The sequence below is a fragment of the Nestor notabilis genome, unplaced genomic scaffold, assembly GCF_000696875.1.
Source record: "Nestor notabilis isolate BGI_N333 unplaced genomic scaffold, ASM69687v1 scaffold1854, whole genome shotgun sequence".
Classification (NCBI taxonomy): domain Eukaryota; kingdom Metazoa; phylum Chordata; class Aves; order Psittaciformes; family Psittacidae; genus Nestor; species Nestor notabilis.
In genome coordinates this window covers 303-19,390 of record NW_009926699.1, presented here as the reverse complement: position 1 = coordinate 19,390, position 19,088 = coordinate 303, and the positions used below count along the sequence as shown (strand labels likewise).

The 19,088-nt window shown below is 40.9% G+C and overlaps 1 protein-coding gene across 1 annotated transcript in view; it reads right to left on the bottom strand.

Annotated features, from left to right (window-relative positions):
• Window positions 1-18,098, bottom strand: part of POC1A (POC1 centriolar protein A) — a 59,397-nt gene extending 41,299 nt beyond the window's left edge. The window contains exons 1-6 of the mRNA XM_010013660.1: window positions 18,019-18,098; window positions 14,898-15,069; window positions 12,867-13,046; window positions 11,971-12,078; window positions 10,477-10,592; window positions 5,231-5,364 (exon numbers count right to left, since the gene is read on the bottom strand). Coding sequence (XP_010011962.1) covers window positions 5,231-5,364; window positions 10,477-10,592; window positions 11,971-12,078; window positions 12,867-13,046; window positions 14,898-15,058 — 699 coding nt within the window. The 5' untranslated portion in view covers window positions 15,059-15,069; window positions 18,019-18,098. The remainder of the gene's footprint in view (window positions 1-5,230; window positions 5,365-10,476; window positions 10,593-11,970; window positions 12,079-12,866; window positions 13,047-14,897; window positions 15,070-18,018) is intronic.
• Between the last annotated feature and the right edge of the window lie 990 nt (window positions 18,099-19,088).

Sequence of the window (19,088 nt, the reverse complement as noted above, 5' to 3'; positions counted from 1 at the left end):
AATAGCATCCCTGAACACAAAGCCTTCAAAGATGAAGGTAAAAATAGATCTCTGAAATAAAAACTTAAGAGAAAGGCCAAGAGTTTGGTTTGGAGAAATGGAACTATGCGTGGGGCAGGCAGTCATACACACCTGCATGCAGGTAGCAGCTGGATGTGTACCAGCTATAAATAATAAGCTGACAATCACAGCCCTCCTGAACACCATTTACCCCTCCAGAGAACTGCTGGAGCACAAAAGCTACATAATTTCAAGAACAGCAGGGCCAACACCAACAGCTAATTCAAGTCAAGAGAGGCCAGACTTGTGAGCTTCAGCTAGGAACAGAACTAACACTTTGGCTTCAGCATAACAGAAGAAAGAAGTGCCAGGCTGAAGAGGGTCCAGGAATGAACCAGAGGAGAGTATTTAATGACACACAGTCTGCACAATGGAAGGAGAGACAGAGAGGGGTCAAGTCTCTCCAGGGAGCTGGAGAGACAAGTGGGGTCAAGTAGGTTTTTATCTACCTTTTATTTTTAAGTCATAGGAGAAACGAATACATACAACAGAAGAACCAGGTAAGAGGGTAAGGGAGGTACCAAGAGATGGAACAAGGCATATCTAGAGGATAGAAATAGTTGAACTAAAGGAGACCTTCCTCTTCTGATGTCCACAAAAGGAGATGTAGAAGTAGGAAGATCAGAGCCACTACACTCAAACTCTCCTGGAACAGATTCACTAATGCAAAGAGCAAAACAAAATACAAGTGACGACAAGGTCTGAAGAGCAAATCCAGCAGCAATCAGCACACTGGGATCCCAGGAGTGAGAACATCAGTTCAAGGCATAAAAGAAAAAATAATACATACAGCAATCATAAAGCACTGTGAACAGTGCTTTCAACTGCTTTATGGCACAGGAGAAGAGGGCAAGTCACACTTGGACAGACTGTCATCAAAAGATGCGATGCATAAGCAATCAAGACAATTGGAAGACACAAAGAGCAGGTAAAGACCTTCATAAATGCATTCAAGTGCCAAAGAACATAGAGTGCCTGAGACAAGATGCTGGATGTCATGTACCTTTCACCTATCACGTGGTTTCAGCAGCAGAGAAAGCAGTGAAGACCAATTAGAACTAACAGATCTTTTGGCAAGATGGGAGCACTGAGCCTGTATCTCAGGATCAGTGATGAGCTTGCAGCAAGGAAACCCACAGCTACAAAGATCAGAAAATATGAAAAACAACAGCAGGATACTTAATAGGAGAAGAAAGCTAAATTTAGAGATGACAGAGGCAGGAAGAAATACAAGGGACAAGACAAGTGACAAAGTTAACACACACTTGTTTCCCAATCTGGTTCAGGATACAGCATGTATCCTGCAGAAGCATCATCAGACAGGAAAATCGAAATCTTAGAAACAGGTAAGAGCTGGGGGAAAAAGAAAAACACCAGAAACACCCATGGATGATTGTTGTATTTTTACAAACAACACAAATACCCTAAAGACAGAGTGGAGATGGGGATAAATGTGTCAGCACAGGCACTGCACATCAAGAGGCGCAGGACAGAACTGAGTATTTCCCTGAAGTAGGGATGGAGTGGAAAGCTATAGGGACTGTGGAAAGAATCTACATCTCCAACAGCAAGTACATGAAAAGCGTTTAGCTAAATCAGGCAAATTCCTAGAAACTGCACAATGAGGGTGATAACACAAAGGAGAGAAAGGGAACCAAGGGAAAAAACACAGGGGACAGAAACAGCAATAGCAACAAGAGATGTTTTCATGCAGAAAATCTCTGTCAAGGAAGTCACAAGGATTCTCAGTCCACTGAACTTCGACAAATTCTGTCAAACATAGAGCAAGACTGTCACGCCTGCACCTTCCTTCACCAGCGAGTAAGGACTGCAGCTAACAGGGAAAATTTACACTGGCACCTTATAAATGAATTTTCAGTAGCTTTTAAACTGCTGTCAGCTTCAGTTAAAAAAAAAAAAACACAAGGAAAGAAGAAAGCACTTATTCCTTTGAATACTCAGAAATGCTATTCTAAAGTCAATTGCTTGTTGTTTGCAATACACCCTTCTCTCCCTTCATTGGTCCAGTTCTGTGCAGCCCTGAGATGTCCTCAACACCCTTCAAAGAGGACTAGGCCTGCAGGGATGTTTAATGCCACCCAGGTAGAGCTGGCAGCAAAGTGTAAAGGAGCACATTTGCTTCCTGCGCACCTGCTCAGATCTTGCTCTTTAGTCAGCCAGCAAAGCAAAGAGTGCTTATGCCACCCAGGTAGGTAGAATACAGCTACTTCATAGTTCAAGTCAAGGTTGCTTGAGGAATCGTAACTTAGCATTTTGTGTCTTCCTATTTATAAACATAACAATGCAGATGTTTTCCAAATATTTACTGAGAACTTCAATTCCACCAAGGAATCAGTCTGGAAACACCCTCATCAAACCACCCAAAGGGCAGATGAGCCCTGTGTACATACCTGCTTGTCTCTAGCAACACTCCAGAGGAGACTTACAGATTCCAAAACATTCTGTTCCTCGATGATGATTCAGTAACAGAGGTGGACCTACATAGCAACTCTGTGTCTCATCTGTCCGGAATTAGGCAAGAGTACTTCACAGCTTGAAGCACTCCACAACTAAACTATGCAGCACAATACAGAATGATACTTTGCAGCTGCAAGATGTCAGCTCCAAGCTGCAAACTCCTGTCTCTAACAATCCTTCTGTTACAAGGCGGCCAGCTACGTTACAATTAAAGACAGCAATGTAAACTTGGCTATCCTCCTTACATAAACTACAGCTAATCAGCTGCTAACAAATTCCTGGCACTCCAGCAGTTGCGTCAACATACATCTAAAGGACCTTAAGTCTTTTTCCTTCAAGTGTCCACTCACATGCAGCCTTCCCAGAACAACATAACAGCAGTCAGCTGTCAGAGTAGGAACAAAGTCTCAACCAGAATATTCACCCACACAGTCACAACTCAAGAATGTCTTCAGAACAGGCTGTTCACTTGGGGACTAACCTATACCCCCCCTTCACTCAGAAAGGCAGATCTTCTTGATGACCAAAAAATCCACACCCACTTCATTTTTAGCCACTTGGAGATACTGGCAGACATCACAGTAGGAACAGAGGGGGGAAAAAAGACCCCAGTATTAAGTAGCCTGGGTTTATCTATGAGCAGAGCAGGCTAGAGAAGCAGCCAGTGCAGGAATCCATCCCAGTAGCTTCTGATGAAAGCAAGGCCTATTGTCAGTACCAGTTGCTTACTGAGAATGAAGCACAGGTTATCATACACTTTTAGTGGAAAAGGAAGGTATCCATTAAATCAGGCATTAAAAGAACTAATCCACAACAGCACAGCACATGGTAGCAGATGGAACGCCAGCTAGGGCTATGCTAGGACTGATTAGTGCAATACACTTAAGGACAAGCAGAAAACACTACCAGCCACCTTTATACTTGTTTCCAAACTGAAGGAGGTGTAATCCCACAATGGCAAGTAACCCTCAGTTGTGCCACTGTCACAGCATTCCCAGTGCCAGTTAGATGCCTAGGAGAGAGTGGCAGTCAGTCCTTGTCTTGCTGATCTGAAACAGTGTGTGTGGGGGGAAATACGGAGCTTGAACTCTACTTCTGAACACAAACCACTGTTTTGTACAAGCTCCAAGTACAGCATCAGCCTAAAGGGACTTTCCATTGCCTAATTCTGAAGACCTCCATCACCATAATCAGTTTTGAACTCTCATTCAAAGCTAAACTCTTTTTTTATGTGCCACTGCACTCGGTGAGGAGTAGCCTATAGCTTAGAAGAGAAAATAGAAGGCAGGTTCAGGAAGCTGCTGAACAGTAACAAGGCACATCCCTTCCTGATGTAAGTGTGAAAGGTACAGATCCCTGTTCCTCCACAATTACCCTTTTCTTACTTTCCAAAACCTCACTTGGCAAATTGACACAAACAATAAATATGAAAACAAGATTAAGACAATAGTTAAAAGCCTTACAGTGCCTATCTGATTGAGTATCCACTTAGTCAAGTTTTCAAAGTAAGCAAGTATTATGCAGTCAAGGTTTACATGTTAGGGTAACTAGCATTTGTTATCTTGCCCCTATTCTTTTCAGTATTAATCACATCATTCAATGAATTAGAGCTTTAAGTATGAGGTCGTCCTGGGTTCAGCTTAAACCACGACAGAGGTTGTCCTATTTTTCCATTAATATTATGAAAAAGAAGAAACGTTTATTAATACACAGTGAAAGGGACATTACAGAACAAACTCAGCTTTTTAGACATCAGATAAAGCAGTCACTAAACAAAGCCACAAGAAGGCAGAATTATCAGGTTTGCAGCTTACACAACTACAACCATTATTGCCCAGAACCATCCCCACCACCCACAACAGCTTCACACTGCAATTTTCCCCAGGTAGTTTTGATGCCTTAAGATTCAGCCCCCATTTTCACATTGACAAGTGAGTTAATTTCGGTCCTCTTCATCCCTTTGGGAAGGGAAGCTTTAAACCATGTCTGCTTTTTCATGCCTTTGAGCCCAGCTGACTACTGACAATGAAATTAGTCTATTTATTTTCATTTAACATTTAAAAAGAGAGCTCAAAGCATTCACATAATTAACCTTACAAGCAACACATCCAGCAGCATAATACTAATAGGCCAATCAGTTAAAATTAACCAACCAGCAGCATTTATAACCTTCAATTATTTAATTCAGTCCATTAACAAAATGGACACGTGTTCCCAAATCACGTCCCAAAAAAGGTTTCCTCCGTTCTATCGCTATTATCCTTAAGTCCCCTGTCAGGTGAATAGCATTTATCCTCACAACATCCATGTCAGGGGTCAAGTGTTATTTGCACCACTCTGGAGAGGGAGACAGTCAGAGCTGCAGTACAGAGAGTGCATGACGGACACAAGTCTGGTGTCTAGGGCACAGCTCTGACTATGCCCCTTAGGTCTTAGACTTGCATCTTCAACACTGAAGCTCCCTTTATGTCTTGCTTTCTCATTCCCTCCATTTCTGCCTTAACTCCTTCCCTCCTCACAGGCCTTCAAAATAGTGATGATCTCAAAGATTATTAGTAGTACAGTCATCGTAATTTTATGCAAGGAAGTTTTGAAAAGATTCTGAAAAGCCATGAAGAATGAAAGGCTGAAACACAGATCTGCCCCGTTTCTGACGGGTTTGTACATTACTGTATAAAAGACTTTGCCTCACCTGGTGACCATGAAGAGTATACAGAAGTCTTCCTTCTAGCAAGTCCAGAATTTTAAGAGTTGAATCATTGGAAGCAGTAATCAGATAGTTTCCAGAGGGGTGAAAGGAAAGACTGTTTACCACAGCACTGTGCACTGAGGGTGGAAAAAACGTATATAATAGTCACTGAGATTGGTTTACATAAGCCCAAGGCAAAAGAATAAAGCAAAACCACATTTCAATTTTCTGCTATAAAGTTTAACAAGAAAATTATCCTGGGGAAAACATTCCACAGAAATTCTTCAAAGCACCAGAGAACAAGGGCAGCACTCGATTCTTGTAAAAATAGGAATTAGTTTATTGAAAGGAAAAAGGAAGCTTTCCAATTATTCTGGGAGATTTAAGGCTACAAAAAGCTTCCAGCATAGCCCCAAAATGTAACTCTATGCCCAAGTGAGCTATATGATTCTGTGAGAGAGCTGGACATTGACATATTTTACTACTGTAGAGCTGCTTGTTCTCACTCCCAAATCATTCTAGAATAAAATCTATATGGCAGTACATTAAAGAGAAGACAGATTACAATGAAAGGCAAACTCAAAGTTGGCATTGCACAGGTTCTTTTGGCTTACTACTCAACTTGAACTAAGACTGGATTTAAGAAAAAGTAGAAAAGAAGAACCAGCAACTTGAGAATGGGCCAGAACAAGCATTATTTCTTGAGACATCCAATCTGCCTCACCAAAAATTTAAAACTAGTATGAAAACTGGAAGTTCACACTCTTGATTATCTAAAGCAATCCCTCCTGTATGAAGGTGAAGCCCAAGAGTTATTTGGAAAAGAGCTAAAGAAAATACTCTATAAAGAGAGTCAAACTACACCTAAGTTCACTGTAACATTGAACATTTACTTGCAGGGCTTTTTTTTTTTATCCCCCTTCCCAAACTTGAATAAATATGTTCAATAGCCTGTTTTATGAAAACATGAAGCACTTTACATATGTACAGCTTTCTAAGCCTATGTGACATTAAGATCACACTTGAAGAGAGTTTTAACAATCCAATTATTCTTAATTATACTGTATGCCCTCCAAATGTTCCGGTATCTTGAATCTACTACTCCTAATACATCCCGCCGGACTGAATTTTTATTCACTGAGAGTCTACCGTACACTTCAAAACCAAACTGTATGTTAAAAGACCTCAAAATACAATTTTAAAAGATACTAGAACCAAATATTGGTTTTGCAGATGTGGATTTGAAGCAGAAATGTGAAATAGCCTTACTAGCTCAATTTTAAACCAGAATGCATCAACTTTTGAAACTCTCAGGAACACCAGATAGCTCAAGTTCTGAGAACATAACTCCTCTTGACCTGGACTTTTAAAAAACACAGAAGAAAATCTTCACTCACAAAGGTAACTTCTAAACAGTCATTCTTGTTGGTGCCAGATCTTTTCTACCCCAGCCCTGTGTTACACTATGTATTAAAGAGGAAAAAGTCTATGTGGAGTTTTTCCTCTTGAATGCTAAATATATTTGTCTTTTGAAAATTGTATTCTGCGTGATTTTTAATATTCCTCACTCCATTACTGTCTAAATTCAGATAAAGACAAACATACGTTGTTAACTAAGGCAAGTCCTGAAAGGAATTGCATCAGAAACAGACAATATTAATTATATATCCTCCAGGTTCCATATACTGAATAAAATAATTTCAGCTTCAACAAAAAAACCTTTTCATAATGGAAAGAAATGACATAGCATGTGGCTGTGTAATCAGTTGAAGCTTCTGTAGCCAAGGAGTTCTTGGCTGTTGGAAGCCATTTCTTCATCTCTCTTCTGCCAAACCAGCTCATACCTCCCACAAGACCATTCACATACCTCTCCAAAAACTTGCAAACATGTCCTGCAACCTCACTTGATGCATGCTGTAAACAGTAAATCCAGTGCAGCATCTCTCACTGACTTGGCTGCTACAAGCCTACATTACTGCCAGCCAAGCTCTAGAAAAGTAACAGCCAGTTAAGAGATTTATACTGGGGGGTTACTGACTCAAACTGAGTTATGTCAGCCTGTAAAGGGACTGAACATAACTGTCCCAAGTCTGACAATACTACTTTGATCGAATGCAACAACTTAGTAACCACCAGTGAGAAGATAAGTTAGGATGGACTTGACACAGCCACAGTCCCTAGTGAACAGAAAACCACATCCAAGCCCCATCTGAACTGTAGAAAAGTACCAATTTTTCTTTTTAAACAGCAATTAATAAAAGGTTAGAGCTGTTTCCATACACCTGCCCCCAGCTTTGCACAGAGTAAATGTCAGCCAATAAACATTGGCCATTTTTCTAAGGGAATGATGTGCTGTACAAAAAAGCACAAAGCAGACAAGTGAATAAAGCATCTGTCTCTTCTCCTGTACAATTAACATGACCAGAGCATACTTTTCTCTGCTAAAAAAATCCCACACGATACAAAACGTTTTGCAGTTTGCTCTCAATTTCCAACTTTCATTTATTAAAGTCACAGTAGGAATAAGTCCTGGCAACAAGAGCAACACTTCTAAAAGACTAATCAGTTTTGGAAAACAACCCAGCTTGAAACATGCAAGAGCCTGTGGCAGGACTACTTAGCTCTGAATTCCTCAATGCCACTCCATCTTTAAAATGGATTCCCTTGAAATCAGGCAGCATGAGCACATACTGAAGGACGAGATGCCCTCTAGTGGGAATGAGATGGGAGTTTCAGTGCGAGAGACATAAAACTAACCGGTTTAGCCTAAAGGCATGTGTATAAACCCTCAGAAGACCAGGGTTTATCTCCCATTCCCAGAACATGTTACAAACACATCTGTTTGCAGCCAGAGGTGCATGAAGTGACTGCATGCAGCTACCATTGCAATTTTAGGTTTCTTTGGCTTTTATGACTATTTCTAGTTCAAAGTTTAACACACAGTTAGGATTTACACAGGAGCTGTTTGAAATAACACTCATAACAGGAAAAGACCTCTTCAATAGCAAGGCTGTTGGACTAAAATGCCATTCAGTAAGGGTGGAAAATATAATTCCCAAACACAAAATAGAAGCCTGTCAGCCAAACCTAAACCATTTTAGATTCTGACAACTTAATAGCAGTAAGTGCAAAGCAGGAAGAGATGATTTTTGAGCCAAGTTATACTGTGTCTGGAAACACACACTGCAGATCTTGCCACTGGTGAAAAGCTGTTCTTTAACCCACTTAATCAATCTGACACTGTTCAAGTATTTAAACATACCACCTAATTTAGTAACAAGACTTCAGGAAGGCATTCCCAAGTTTTGATATGAGTCACAAGTTCACAGCACTTACTACAAAAAGAATGACACTTCAGTATTCATCAATGCATTTGTACCAGTTCAATACTGATGAATTGGAACAACAGTCATCAAAAGATTTGATTTCCATTAGATTTTGTTTGCTATCAGAGAAGTGGCAGTGATTTTGAGTCCATGAGAATAACTGAAGGAATTAAAGAACATAAATCACATTAGATGAGAGTTCAAAGAGTGTGACTTGACTACACAGAGAGAATACACTTCAGGATCACCCCACAAGCCAGGAATAAAACACACTGCAGGAGCAGGAAGCTGAAGCTAGAAATAAGGAATATGATTTTTTTTTTTACTACCCAGGAGAAAAAGCCTGTTCCAGTCATAGCAGCGTCACCATCAGTGCTTAATAGCTCTGACAGATCACAACAGTAATGCCATCTACATGCAAAGATCAAAAGAACAGCAGAACTATGAAAGCATTCTGAAGTTTGCAGACTGTTTCTACTCCACAGCAGCCTCTTCTTGGGGAGCTTTTATTTACGTTTTTATGGAACCCAAAGGCTTTTCGTAGACTTAATGGCTTCTCTGCAGACAACCTGCATTTGCTTTGAGATGAGTAACCCCCACTGCCCTTACCTGCTAGAGGAGGTTCTAGCCTTTCACAGGTGCTGTGAAGGAAGACAAACCTAAGAACTCTGCTCCTTAAACATCTCTGCACTTCCTCTGCCTTCCTTTATCAAGAGAAACCAGAAACTTGTATCGAGACCCTGCAAATTCTTTTAATGCCTTGTGAATAAGGAGGTACACAGTCAAAAGCACCATAGAAAATAATTCTAGTTACATAAAGACAGTACGACCAGCAGCTTCAATTTAGAACTCAATTTTTGTGCCTTAACTCACAAAGTTTGCAGGAATCAACTGCAAACTCTTACTACTTTGCCTTTTCTGCCTGGCGTTCAGCTGGAACAGGCAGCATCTGCTGCAGATGGCAGAAAGAACAATATACCAAGCTCCAGCCCAGTATCTCTGATCTGCTTTAGCAGTATGCAGGAAGCAGTCTTCATGAAAAGCTAACAAAATTCAGTTTAATAAGCTAACTATACTAGAAACAGTGCTTGAGAATGTATAGATTTCCAAAATACTACAGCAGCCCTAAGAATTCTTAACAGTAAAGAAAAGCCATGTTTAGGCTCAAGAAACTAATATACACAAAACAGGACAAAGGAACTCAAGCTTGTGTGGATGGGAAAGCACCTTTACCTATCCAGTTCTACCAACCAGAAGAACTAATCAGTTTGACAAGAACAAGTAATGGGAGGACATGACATTTTGAAGGGGAAAAAAGAAAAAGAATATATTTAGACTCCTAAATATAAAAACTACTGCAACAACAAGCCAACCTGGGCAAGTCACACTGAAGTCAAAGCTAACTCCAGAAGCTGAAAACAAAGCAGATACTAGGGCAGAAACCATGATCATGATACAGAATTGCAATTGGTTGATTCTGATTTTCCTCTTTTGTTAACTTTCCCTAGTTTTCTCATTAAGAACTTGTCCTTTTGCTTTGCTGGAATGCATCTGTCTCCTCCTATAGGCTTATTCAGAAGCAAAGGCCACATCCTGTTTACTGCACATCTTGAGAGAAGTGAATACGAGCCAAGAGGCATTGAAGATAACAGCTATGCTCACCTGCAATATGGGACAGTTTCAGCATCTGACCTTTTTGCTTTTTTGATAGTGGGCAGAGGAGGAGAAATCAGAAGTGTGAGAATCAGTCTTGGAGCTAACACAAAGGAAAGCATGATACTGGGAGTAAAAAAGGTTCCACTGGCAGGCCTAACCCAGCCTCTTTCTGGAAAGGCAGCAGGTGACAGAGAAACAGTTCTTGGACTTGAGAGCAATTCACATCAACACATGGAAAGGTCCAAATTCTCCAAGATCTTAACTTGCCTTGATAATGTTGAAGAAGTCTGTTCATCCTAACGTCCCACACTTTCACTGTATTGTCTGTACCAGCTGCAGCAATGCAGGTACCACTGGGATGAAAATCCACATGATTCACAAACCTGTAAATTGCAGTTAAATTCAGTTGTTTACATTCCACTCTTGCTAAAGCTCAAAAAGGTCTTTTTAAGAAGTGAAGCGATGTCACGATGCATTAAACATTATGGGAAGGAGGAGATAACCTGAAAATTTGCATTGCAGAATTTCACTTAAGACCTTCCTTATAACCAGAAGTAGACTGCAGGATTAAATCTAAGCATACCATCTTCAAGGTTTTGCATGACAGGTGTAGGAGCTGTAGCTACAAGCCTACTGAAATCTGATGGATTCAACTGTCACAATGACATTTTCAAGTGTTCATTTAATGCTTGCATTATTTATGTTTTCTATTAAATTAACAGGATTTCTAGAGTGGTGTGTACAACACTGAACAGATATTTTCTTTGCTTAACTGATTTTAAGCTGGAACTTACTGAATTTGTGCCTGGAATCGTAAGTTATCACTTGGAAAGTAGTGAGGCTGAGATCAAATTCCTTTCTGGACCTGTATGCTATCAATTTTTATTCTCAACACACAAGTACAGTAAAACCTTCAGAACCTTCAGTGAAGAGCATCTCACCCAATCCACACAAGGAATAGCATAAAATTAATTATCCTTTAAGTGTTCTTGTAACAAATACTGAGGAAGTTGAGACGTTTCAATAGGATGATTGGACGAGCGATATTCTTAAGAGCCCTGGAAAAAATAATGTCTGAATTTGTCTCGTTATCATTGTGTATTACCTGGAAAGAACACAACTTTGTACTTAAAAATTCAACGCAGCAAGAAAATAGGAAGACTCCAGTCTCAGTTCTCTAAGGGCTTGTTTTGTGATTCTGGGCAAATTAACTTTTGCCATGGTTCGATATTCTCCATGAAAAAAATCAAGCCAAATTCAACAGCTGTTTTTCTGAATACAAAGTGGGTTTTGGCATAACTGAACCCAGGACACCTTGTTATTCAAAAATTTGAGGATGAAACAAAGCATCCAAGTAACATCTCTCAGTACACTTTTGCTCTTTTAAATTACTTCAACCTAGAGCAAAATAAAAGACTTTAACATAGCTGGAAGAAGAAATAAAGAAGTTAAGCATCTCCACAAATAAGCAAGCATAAAGAAACTAAGGCTTGACATGTTGGACAGTTACTGAAATATAACCCTCAAGGTTCTAATCTGGAGAAGTCATTAAAAGGTCAAAGCAATCCTGGAAGCTCTTTTTACATCTCATCCTCTACTAGCTGTTTTTGTAATAGGTGCTAATGATTTTTTTTATGAGGTAGAAATGTCTGCCAGGACAAGGGCCTCTGACTGCAGTCACCAAACCAGTCATACATTCACCAGGCTGCCCCATTTCAGAGATCACAGAAGGCTGGTCCTTGTGCACCCCCAGGTACTTACCCCCCATGCTCACAGAAGGAGTGTATACATTCTCTGCTGGTTTTATCCCACAGTTTGACAGTTTTATCATCGCTGGCTGACACTATCAATCGTCCATCAGGAGAGAATCTAAGATAAGAGTTACAGCGATTAAGAAATGCCCCCAAACAAAAGGTGTATGTGGTCAACTGGATTTGGTCAGCTGTGAAGGTATGTTGGTAAACACACCTCACTCTTCATGAAGTCACATTGGCATCAATAAGATTAAAAATCCAGTCACTGTAAATTGTGGAGAGAAAAAAAGAAAAAAGCAAGCCGTAAGTCCTCAAACTACCCCTAATGCCACAAGCACATAAAATAACTCTCAGGAATGTCTTGAGTCCGACTTAAGATCTCCTGTCCTACTTGTTTCCAATTTAAGTATACCTCACATTGTTTCTCTACCCTGATTCAAAACAATTGCTACCCTTGCCACAAGTATTCAGAGCAATGCAATTACTCTCAAGATAACAGCTACAGCAGGAGAAGCTTCAGCATTCAAGTGCCTTAGAAGAAAGTATTCCGCTCCTATCTCAATACTTCCTGTACAAGACAGATTAACATCTCTTCAGAGGTATACATTTTACAGGACCAGGACATGAGTACCTAACTAGCGATCATCATCATACATACCAGAAAAATATTCTTTCTGCTCTACTGTGGGCATCTATAGTACTACCTGCCACTGCCACATTCAAAAAGTATAATGAACTTTTCCCCTACAGAGAAGCTGTGGGTTTGTCCTAGATGCATGTATACATAAAAACTCACAACACACTGGAATCATCCTGAATAGAAATGTGTTGCATAAGACCATGATAGCCAGTCTCTGCTTTGAGGAATAAATCCCCATCTGTTTGTCAGAAAGCTGTACTCACCTGGCACAGCGAACCCAGTTTATGTGTTGACTGAGTGAGAATAGAAACTTCTGCCTGTGAACTGTCCACACTTTGACTGTTTTGTCATCAGAAGCTGTAACTAAGGACTGGCCATCGCTGGAGAAATGAACGCTTCTTACAGTTGCTGTATGAGCCTTGAACACAGTAGATTCTCCTTTGCTATAGAGAAGGAAAGAACACTTTAAAACCATCAGAAGGGGAGCAAAGACATTATGTACAGAAACACAAAGTTTCTGTTTGTATTAACCACCACTTCTATAGGTACTGCATATGTTACATTAGGAAGAAAACACTGATCAAGCCCAAACAAATTGATGCTTTGTAAGCTATACAGAATACATAGCTAAAACCAGTTGTTCCAGTTCACTCAGAAACCAGAGCCCAATCCAACAGGAAACCCATGTTTTCTATAAAAGGAAAAAAATGCTATTGTTAATTTGTGCAACCATTTAAAACAGTATTTATATAAATATCATTATAGAAGATTCTGAGATTTTGTACTGTTACCAGGTTCTTTGCTGCAAGGCAAGGGAGAGGGGAGGTAAGTGTTTTCAGAGTTCATCTAGAAAGCCAAGCAGGCAACTGCCTCACGACTGTCCCTGTACTGGCCCATACTCCAGCTGAACTCTCCCGCTGCAGCACCACACAAGAAATAACAACTGAATTCAGCACCCCTGATGTTGTACAACTGTGAGCAAGCCACCATTCACTCAGCCAGGGAAGACAAAAGACAACGTACAGTTATTCTTTTTTACCTATCATTTCCAAATAAATTTAAAGCATGTTTAGAGATCCAACAGGCCTCTTGGTATGGGATTCTTGGTCCAAAATTTATCTCCAGCATGCACTGTACTACCAGGAGCTCCACATTCACAGACAAAAAAGAAGAAGAGAAACACACGGTGGTTTGCTCCCTTCTCCATTAGGATTTAACAGGCTTTATACTGAGACTAAGGACTACTAAAACTGTAAAGGCCAGGAAATCAAAACACTACATACCTTCAGCAATATTCCCTCTCTCCTCAGAAAAGGTCAGAGCTGCCTAGCTTTATTTAATCCTTTATCTGCCAGAAGGCAAGGAACAGCAAGGGTTACCTCTCAGGAAAGTTTTCTTTCTGTCCAAAACCACAGATCATCCCCAAGTCTGATAAACACTCATGCAGAAACATGAAATTACAAAGTTCTGCCAGCATGGCTTAAAATAAACAAATCCCAAAGACAGAAATCACACACCAGGGTGGTGTTAACTCCTTCAGTAACATATCACCCTTGAAAGGGACCACAAGTTTTCAGATTCTTTGGAAACAGTGTCCTGGCCCATACACTGTGGGGCTGCTTCTCCCTCCCCTTTTGTTGACAGTGCAACACCGGTAAGCTGAAGGTCTCAAACCCGATTCAACATCAACGGGGGCTTTTTGTTGTTATGTTTGTGTTTCAGCATCTTGTTTAACACTGCCAGAGAAGCAACAGATGGATTTGCTAGGAAGAAAGACAGACTGGGAGAAAAGGGGGGAGAAAAATCCAGCAGTTCACCACTGATGAGTTACATGAGCATAACTCCTGAGTTTACTGTGAGGGTGGTGAGGCAGTGGAATGGGTTGCCCAAGGAAGTTGTGAATCCTCCATCCCTGGCAGTGTTCAACGCCAGGCTGGATGGAGTCTTGAGTGACATAGTTCAGTGTGAGGTGCCCCTGCCCATGGCAGGGGGTTGGAACTAGATGATCTTAAGGTCCTTTCCAACCCTAACTATTCTATGATTGTATGAGTGAGTGACCTGTTAATCAGCGCAGGAAGTTAATAGTAAGTTTTGCAAAGGATTTTAGTTTTGTTTCCAGTACAATTTCAAAACCAAAGTACCTCTCCTTTGTTAGAGCTGTCACATAAAATGTTTTTTCTGTCCCTCAAACAGATCCCAGTCCCATAGCTGGAGAACTGCAATCAAGAAGCAAGCAGAAATCCCAACCCATAGTTAAAACACCACAAGAGACATGGAAGGGAATAGATACTTACATACTGGGAACCCACAAACGGACTGTTTTGTCTCTAGAGCCTGAAGCCACAAGGTGACCAGAAGGTGAAAACTGAACACACATCACCGCATCTTTGTGGCCCACAAAGCGATAGGCTCTCATCTGAGGTCTCATACTCCAGATCATCAGGCATGAGTCCATCGAGCCACTTGCTGAAATACAAAGTAAAAACAAAGCCACACAAACCCAACTTGCATTAATTCTCCTCCGCTAACACTGAAACTACATTTCATACTCAGTTCACCATCACAGCTTCTAGAATCTCAAGCACATTGTCCTCAAAGCTTCACCAATGTATTGCATACTGTATATTTCACTGTTAATACAAAGTCAGTCGTGCATTGGCTTGGACTGACTTCCAAGAGCCAGGTCATGCAACAGCTGCAGAGACAAAAGCCACACAAGTTGCAAAACTTCTTCCAGATAAACACACACAGAGGAAACACATAGGAAGTTCTGAATTAAGGTGTTCACATCACTTCTTAATAGGAAGCAAGGGCAGCTATCAGCTGCAGCAGGTTCAATATCAGGTAACACACTACAGATTAAGCAGAGAAGTGCTGCAAGTTGGTGACTGAAAGGCAAGCCAGCCACATCCCTCTCCAATCCATCTCCCTTACTGCAAAATATTAATCAAATTCAGCTCAGCAGTTCTTAATATATATGAAAAACATAAGCTTGCAGCACAACTAGAGCAGTGTTCAGTTTGCTATTACTAGGAAAGGTCAGCAAGACCTGATGGTAGTCATAAGAGGCTTTAAGGAACTACGGATGGAGATGAGATCCCTCCATCTATTCACACCCACTCTTTGACTCACACCTACTTCTATACTCACTTAAGGGAATGAAAAACAAACAACTGAACAACCACCACCACAACTTGCCTATACTCTTGGGCTTCTGAGAAAGGAGTGGAAGAGGGCCTAGGCATGTGCCAAAGAGAGGAAGGAACAGAAAGGGCTGGAGGAAGATCCCAAAGGGCAAAGACTTTACTTATGGGAAGGTGGCCATTCCCCAGGACAGATGCTGCTTTTTCAAGATCTCCCTCGGCAGCAAGAGCAAAGGGTCACTTAAACTACATCCCCCTTTCTATCTTACAGGAGTCATACCAGTCCTTGCCAAGAATACCAGGCAACAGGCTTCTTAAACACAAGAGTAAATTCCACTTCAGTCTAAAACTGCCCTGCCTAGGTCCCATCACCAACTCAGTGCAGTGAAAATCACCCTAGTTATTTGAAAGAGTAAACATATGCCTGTGGTAACTTAAAAGTCTCAAGCAAATATCCCTTTAAATCAATTTTAATGCCTAAACAACAGAAAACTTTGTAGATTTTCCACAAGCAAATAAAGAATATACACATCTTAGGCTGCCAACAAAACCAAGCTGCTTCTATATCTCTCTACCCGAGTGCCAAGTGGGGCATATCTCCAGGGAGAGCTTAAGATGTTCCTAGAAAAAAAAGAGCAGTTTGATGGTAGATTTTGACATAGCAGGATCATAACTACAAGAATATTTCAGTTCATTAGTGATATGGCAAAATACCAAATAAATTTTGCTGGAAATGTCCTATTTTGCAGTAATTTCAACACAAAAAAACAACTGACATCCCTCTTCCTGTTATTGATTTGGGATTCATATATGCATAATGAATGAACCTGTTCAAAATGGGTATGGTCCCTAAGGGGAAAAAGTCCTTACCTATTTGTCAGTTCAGCTGTTTCTGTTTGGGTTATTTCCTACAGGCAACACGTTTCCTTAGGGATATTAAAATTTAAGTGCGGACAACTGTGTAAAGGTAGATTAAGCTGCAGTTTAGGGTCAAGAGATTTGAATGTTAGTCACAACTACATACACTAAGTCATTGTCTAAAAAGGATAGTAAGTTGCAGTATGACAGCTTCCCCCAGACTGTTGTTAAAAAATTCAAGGAAAAGAATGCTCAGACATCTCAATAAAGCACTTCAATATGATGCTGCTTATATGTGACTTTTTGGCAATGACAATTATCCTTACTGGATTGGGCAAGCAGTCTAATGGAACAAATACCAAGTCCTCTAGGTTTGGTTGTTTTTATTTTGCAAGGTGGGAAAGGGGAAAAAGAACTTTAAAATCTCATAAGACAGACCCAACAGTACCTAAAAAAGAAAAATTCTCAGAATTTGTTCCCTTTCTTAGCTGATTTAATTTACAAAAAGTATTAAGAGCATCTATTTCACCACCTAGATAGAGGCAGCAAAAGCCCCCATGCTACTTCTGAAAAGCCATTCAAAAGCAACACTAAATTACATTCAAAGCACTATTGCTAAACAGAGATCTGCACTGACTGGATAAAGATTTAGGGATACGCAAACAGAACTATGGACACAGAGCACAGCAAGCTCTTGCTCTGCAATCGAAACCACAGAAGTGGAAAGGAAAAGATAGCAGACAGTAAAAACAGCAACAGGGAGGAAGGGTCCAAGACAAGTTTGATTCATTTTCATTTCCTTGCAGCTTCCAGAGCATTGTGTAGGTTGCAAGATCCAGAACAGGATTATTACCCATGAGACAGATGCATTTCCAGCTACTCATGCCTACAGTGCCCAATGCCTCAAAACTAACATTTCTGCCTTATCTGCTCTGTGAGCCAGAGCAATGTCTACCATTGAACACAGACTGAACAGCAACTTCACCAAGAGCCAAAACCCCTCCTGGTTCCTATCTCAATGCACACCCAGTGGGTTACTGAATAGTAACTAGGACACAAGCCTTGGCATGACCACAAACAGCTGTTTAGAGGGGAGAAACAAAAGACGGAGAAGAAAAAGTAAGATTTTGCCTTAAGCTGACTGCATGGTAAGGCCAGGTATGGGAAATGATAAGCAACGGTAGGTGTCCCTAAAGCTCTAGCAGGATGCACATGATCTGCCATCCCTATGGTTCAACAAAGGGTTCTTTTTCAAAGCACATAGAGAGGTTCATTCTGCAAATCTCCAAAATCTCTTCATTTTCAAAACAAGTTATTTTCTCTTGTACAGCTCAGTACCTCCACTGCTCCCTCCATTTAACTATAGCAGAGAGCCTCTTTACCATCTGGCCATGAAAACACAGAGACAATTTACCCAATTGTTTCTTGTTGAGACTGAAGTCCACGCTAGTGACAGCATCTCTGTGGCCTTTGAAGTGTCTCTCCAGGGACGGATCTTCCTAGAAGACACAAATGTTCAAACACTATACATTAATAATCACCTTTGCACAATAAAACTGTTTTACTTCTATGACAAGTGAACCAGGCCACATACTCATTGGTCCCACAAAACCAGGCAGAGACAAGAATACCGTGCAACACAAAATGCACATTTCAAACGTATTGACAAACTTTAAGAGGCAAATGATCCAAGCTGATAACCCCCCTGGACCTTAGGTGACTTGCACAAATCATCCATGCATTTTTACAACATGCTGCTGGTACAGAGACCCCAAAGCTGACTTTGGAACAGATCAGCCATGTCAATGACCACCTGAGCAGGCAGTCAAGCTCAGCTTTACTGAGAGCTGCTCAGCTCAGCCCAGGTGTAGCCAGGAGGCCACTGTTAGCACAGAAGGGACACATTTACAAGACTTAACACACCTGTTAAAACAGACACGTAGAATCAGAACTACAGCAAAACAGACTGATGCCCTGCCCTTTCCCTAGGTCTGGGAAACACACCATTTCCCTACCCAGCACCTTGCTGCAAAGGCCAAACAAAGCCTGAAGACAGGAGAGAAGAGGAAAAAATGAGAAGAGAAAAAAAACCAAACCAAACCAACACACCACACTGAGAGACCACTACAAGAGGTTGTAACACCTGAATATTGCCCAGATTTCAGAATAGCCTGATCAATTTTCACTAGGTCTGGGAAACACACCATTTCCCTACCCAGCACCTTGCTGCAAAGGCCAAACAAAGCCTGAAGACAGGAGAGAAGAGGAAAAAATGAGAAGAGAAAAAAAACCAAACCAAACCAACACACCACACTGAGAGACCACTACAAGAGGTTGTAACACCTGAATATTGCCCAGATTTCAGAATAGCCTGATCAATTTTCAGCCCCTGCTCTCACACACACAGCCTCTGCTTCCCTGGCAATCCCCACCACAGCCTGCTCCCCCCACAGGAGCTGACTGCAACTCCAGGCTCCTCAAACA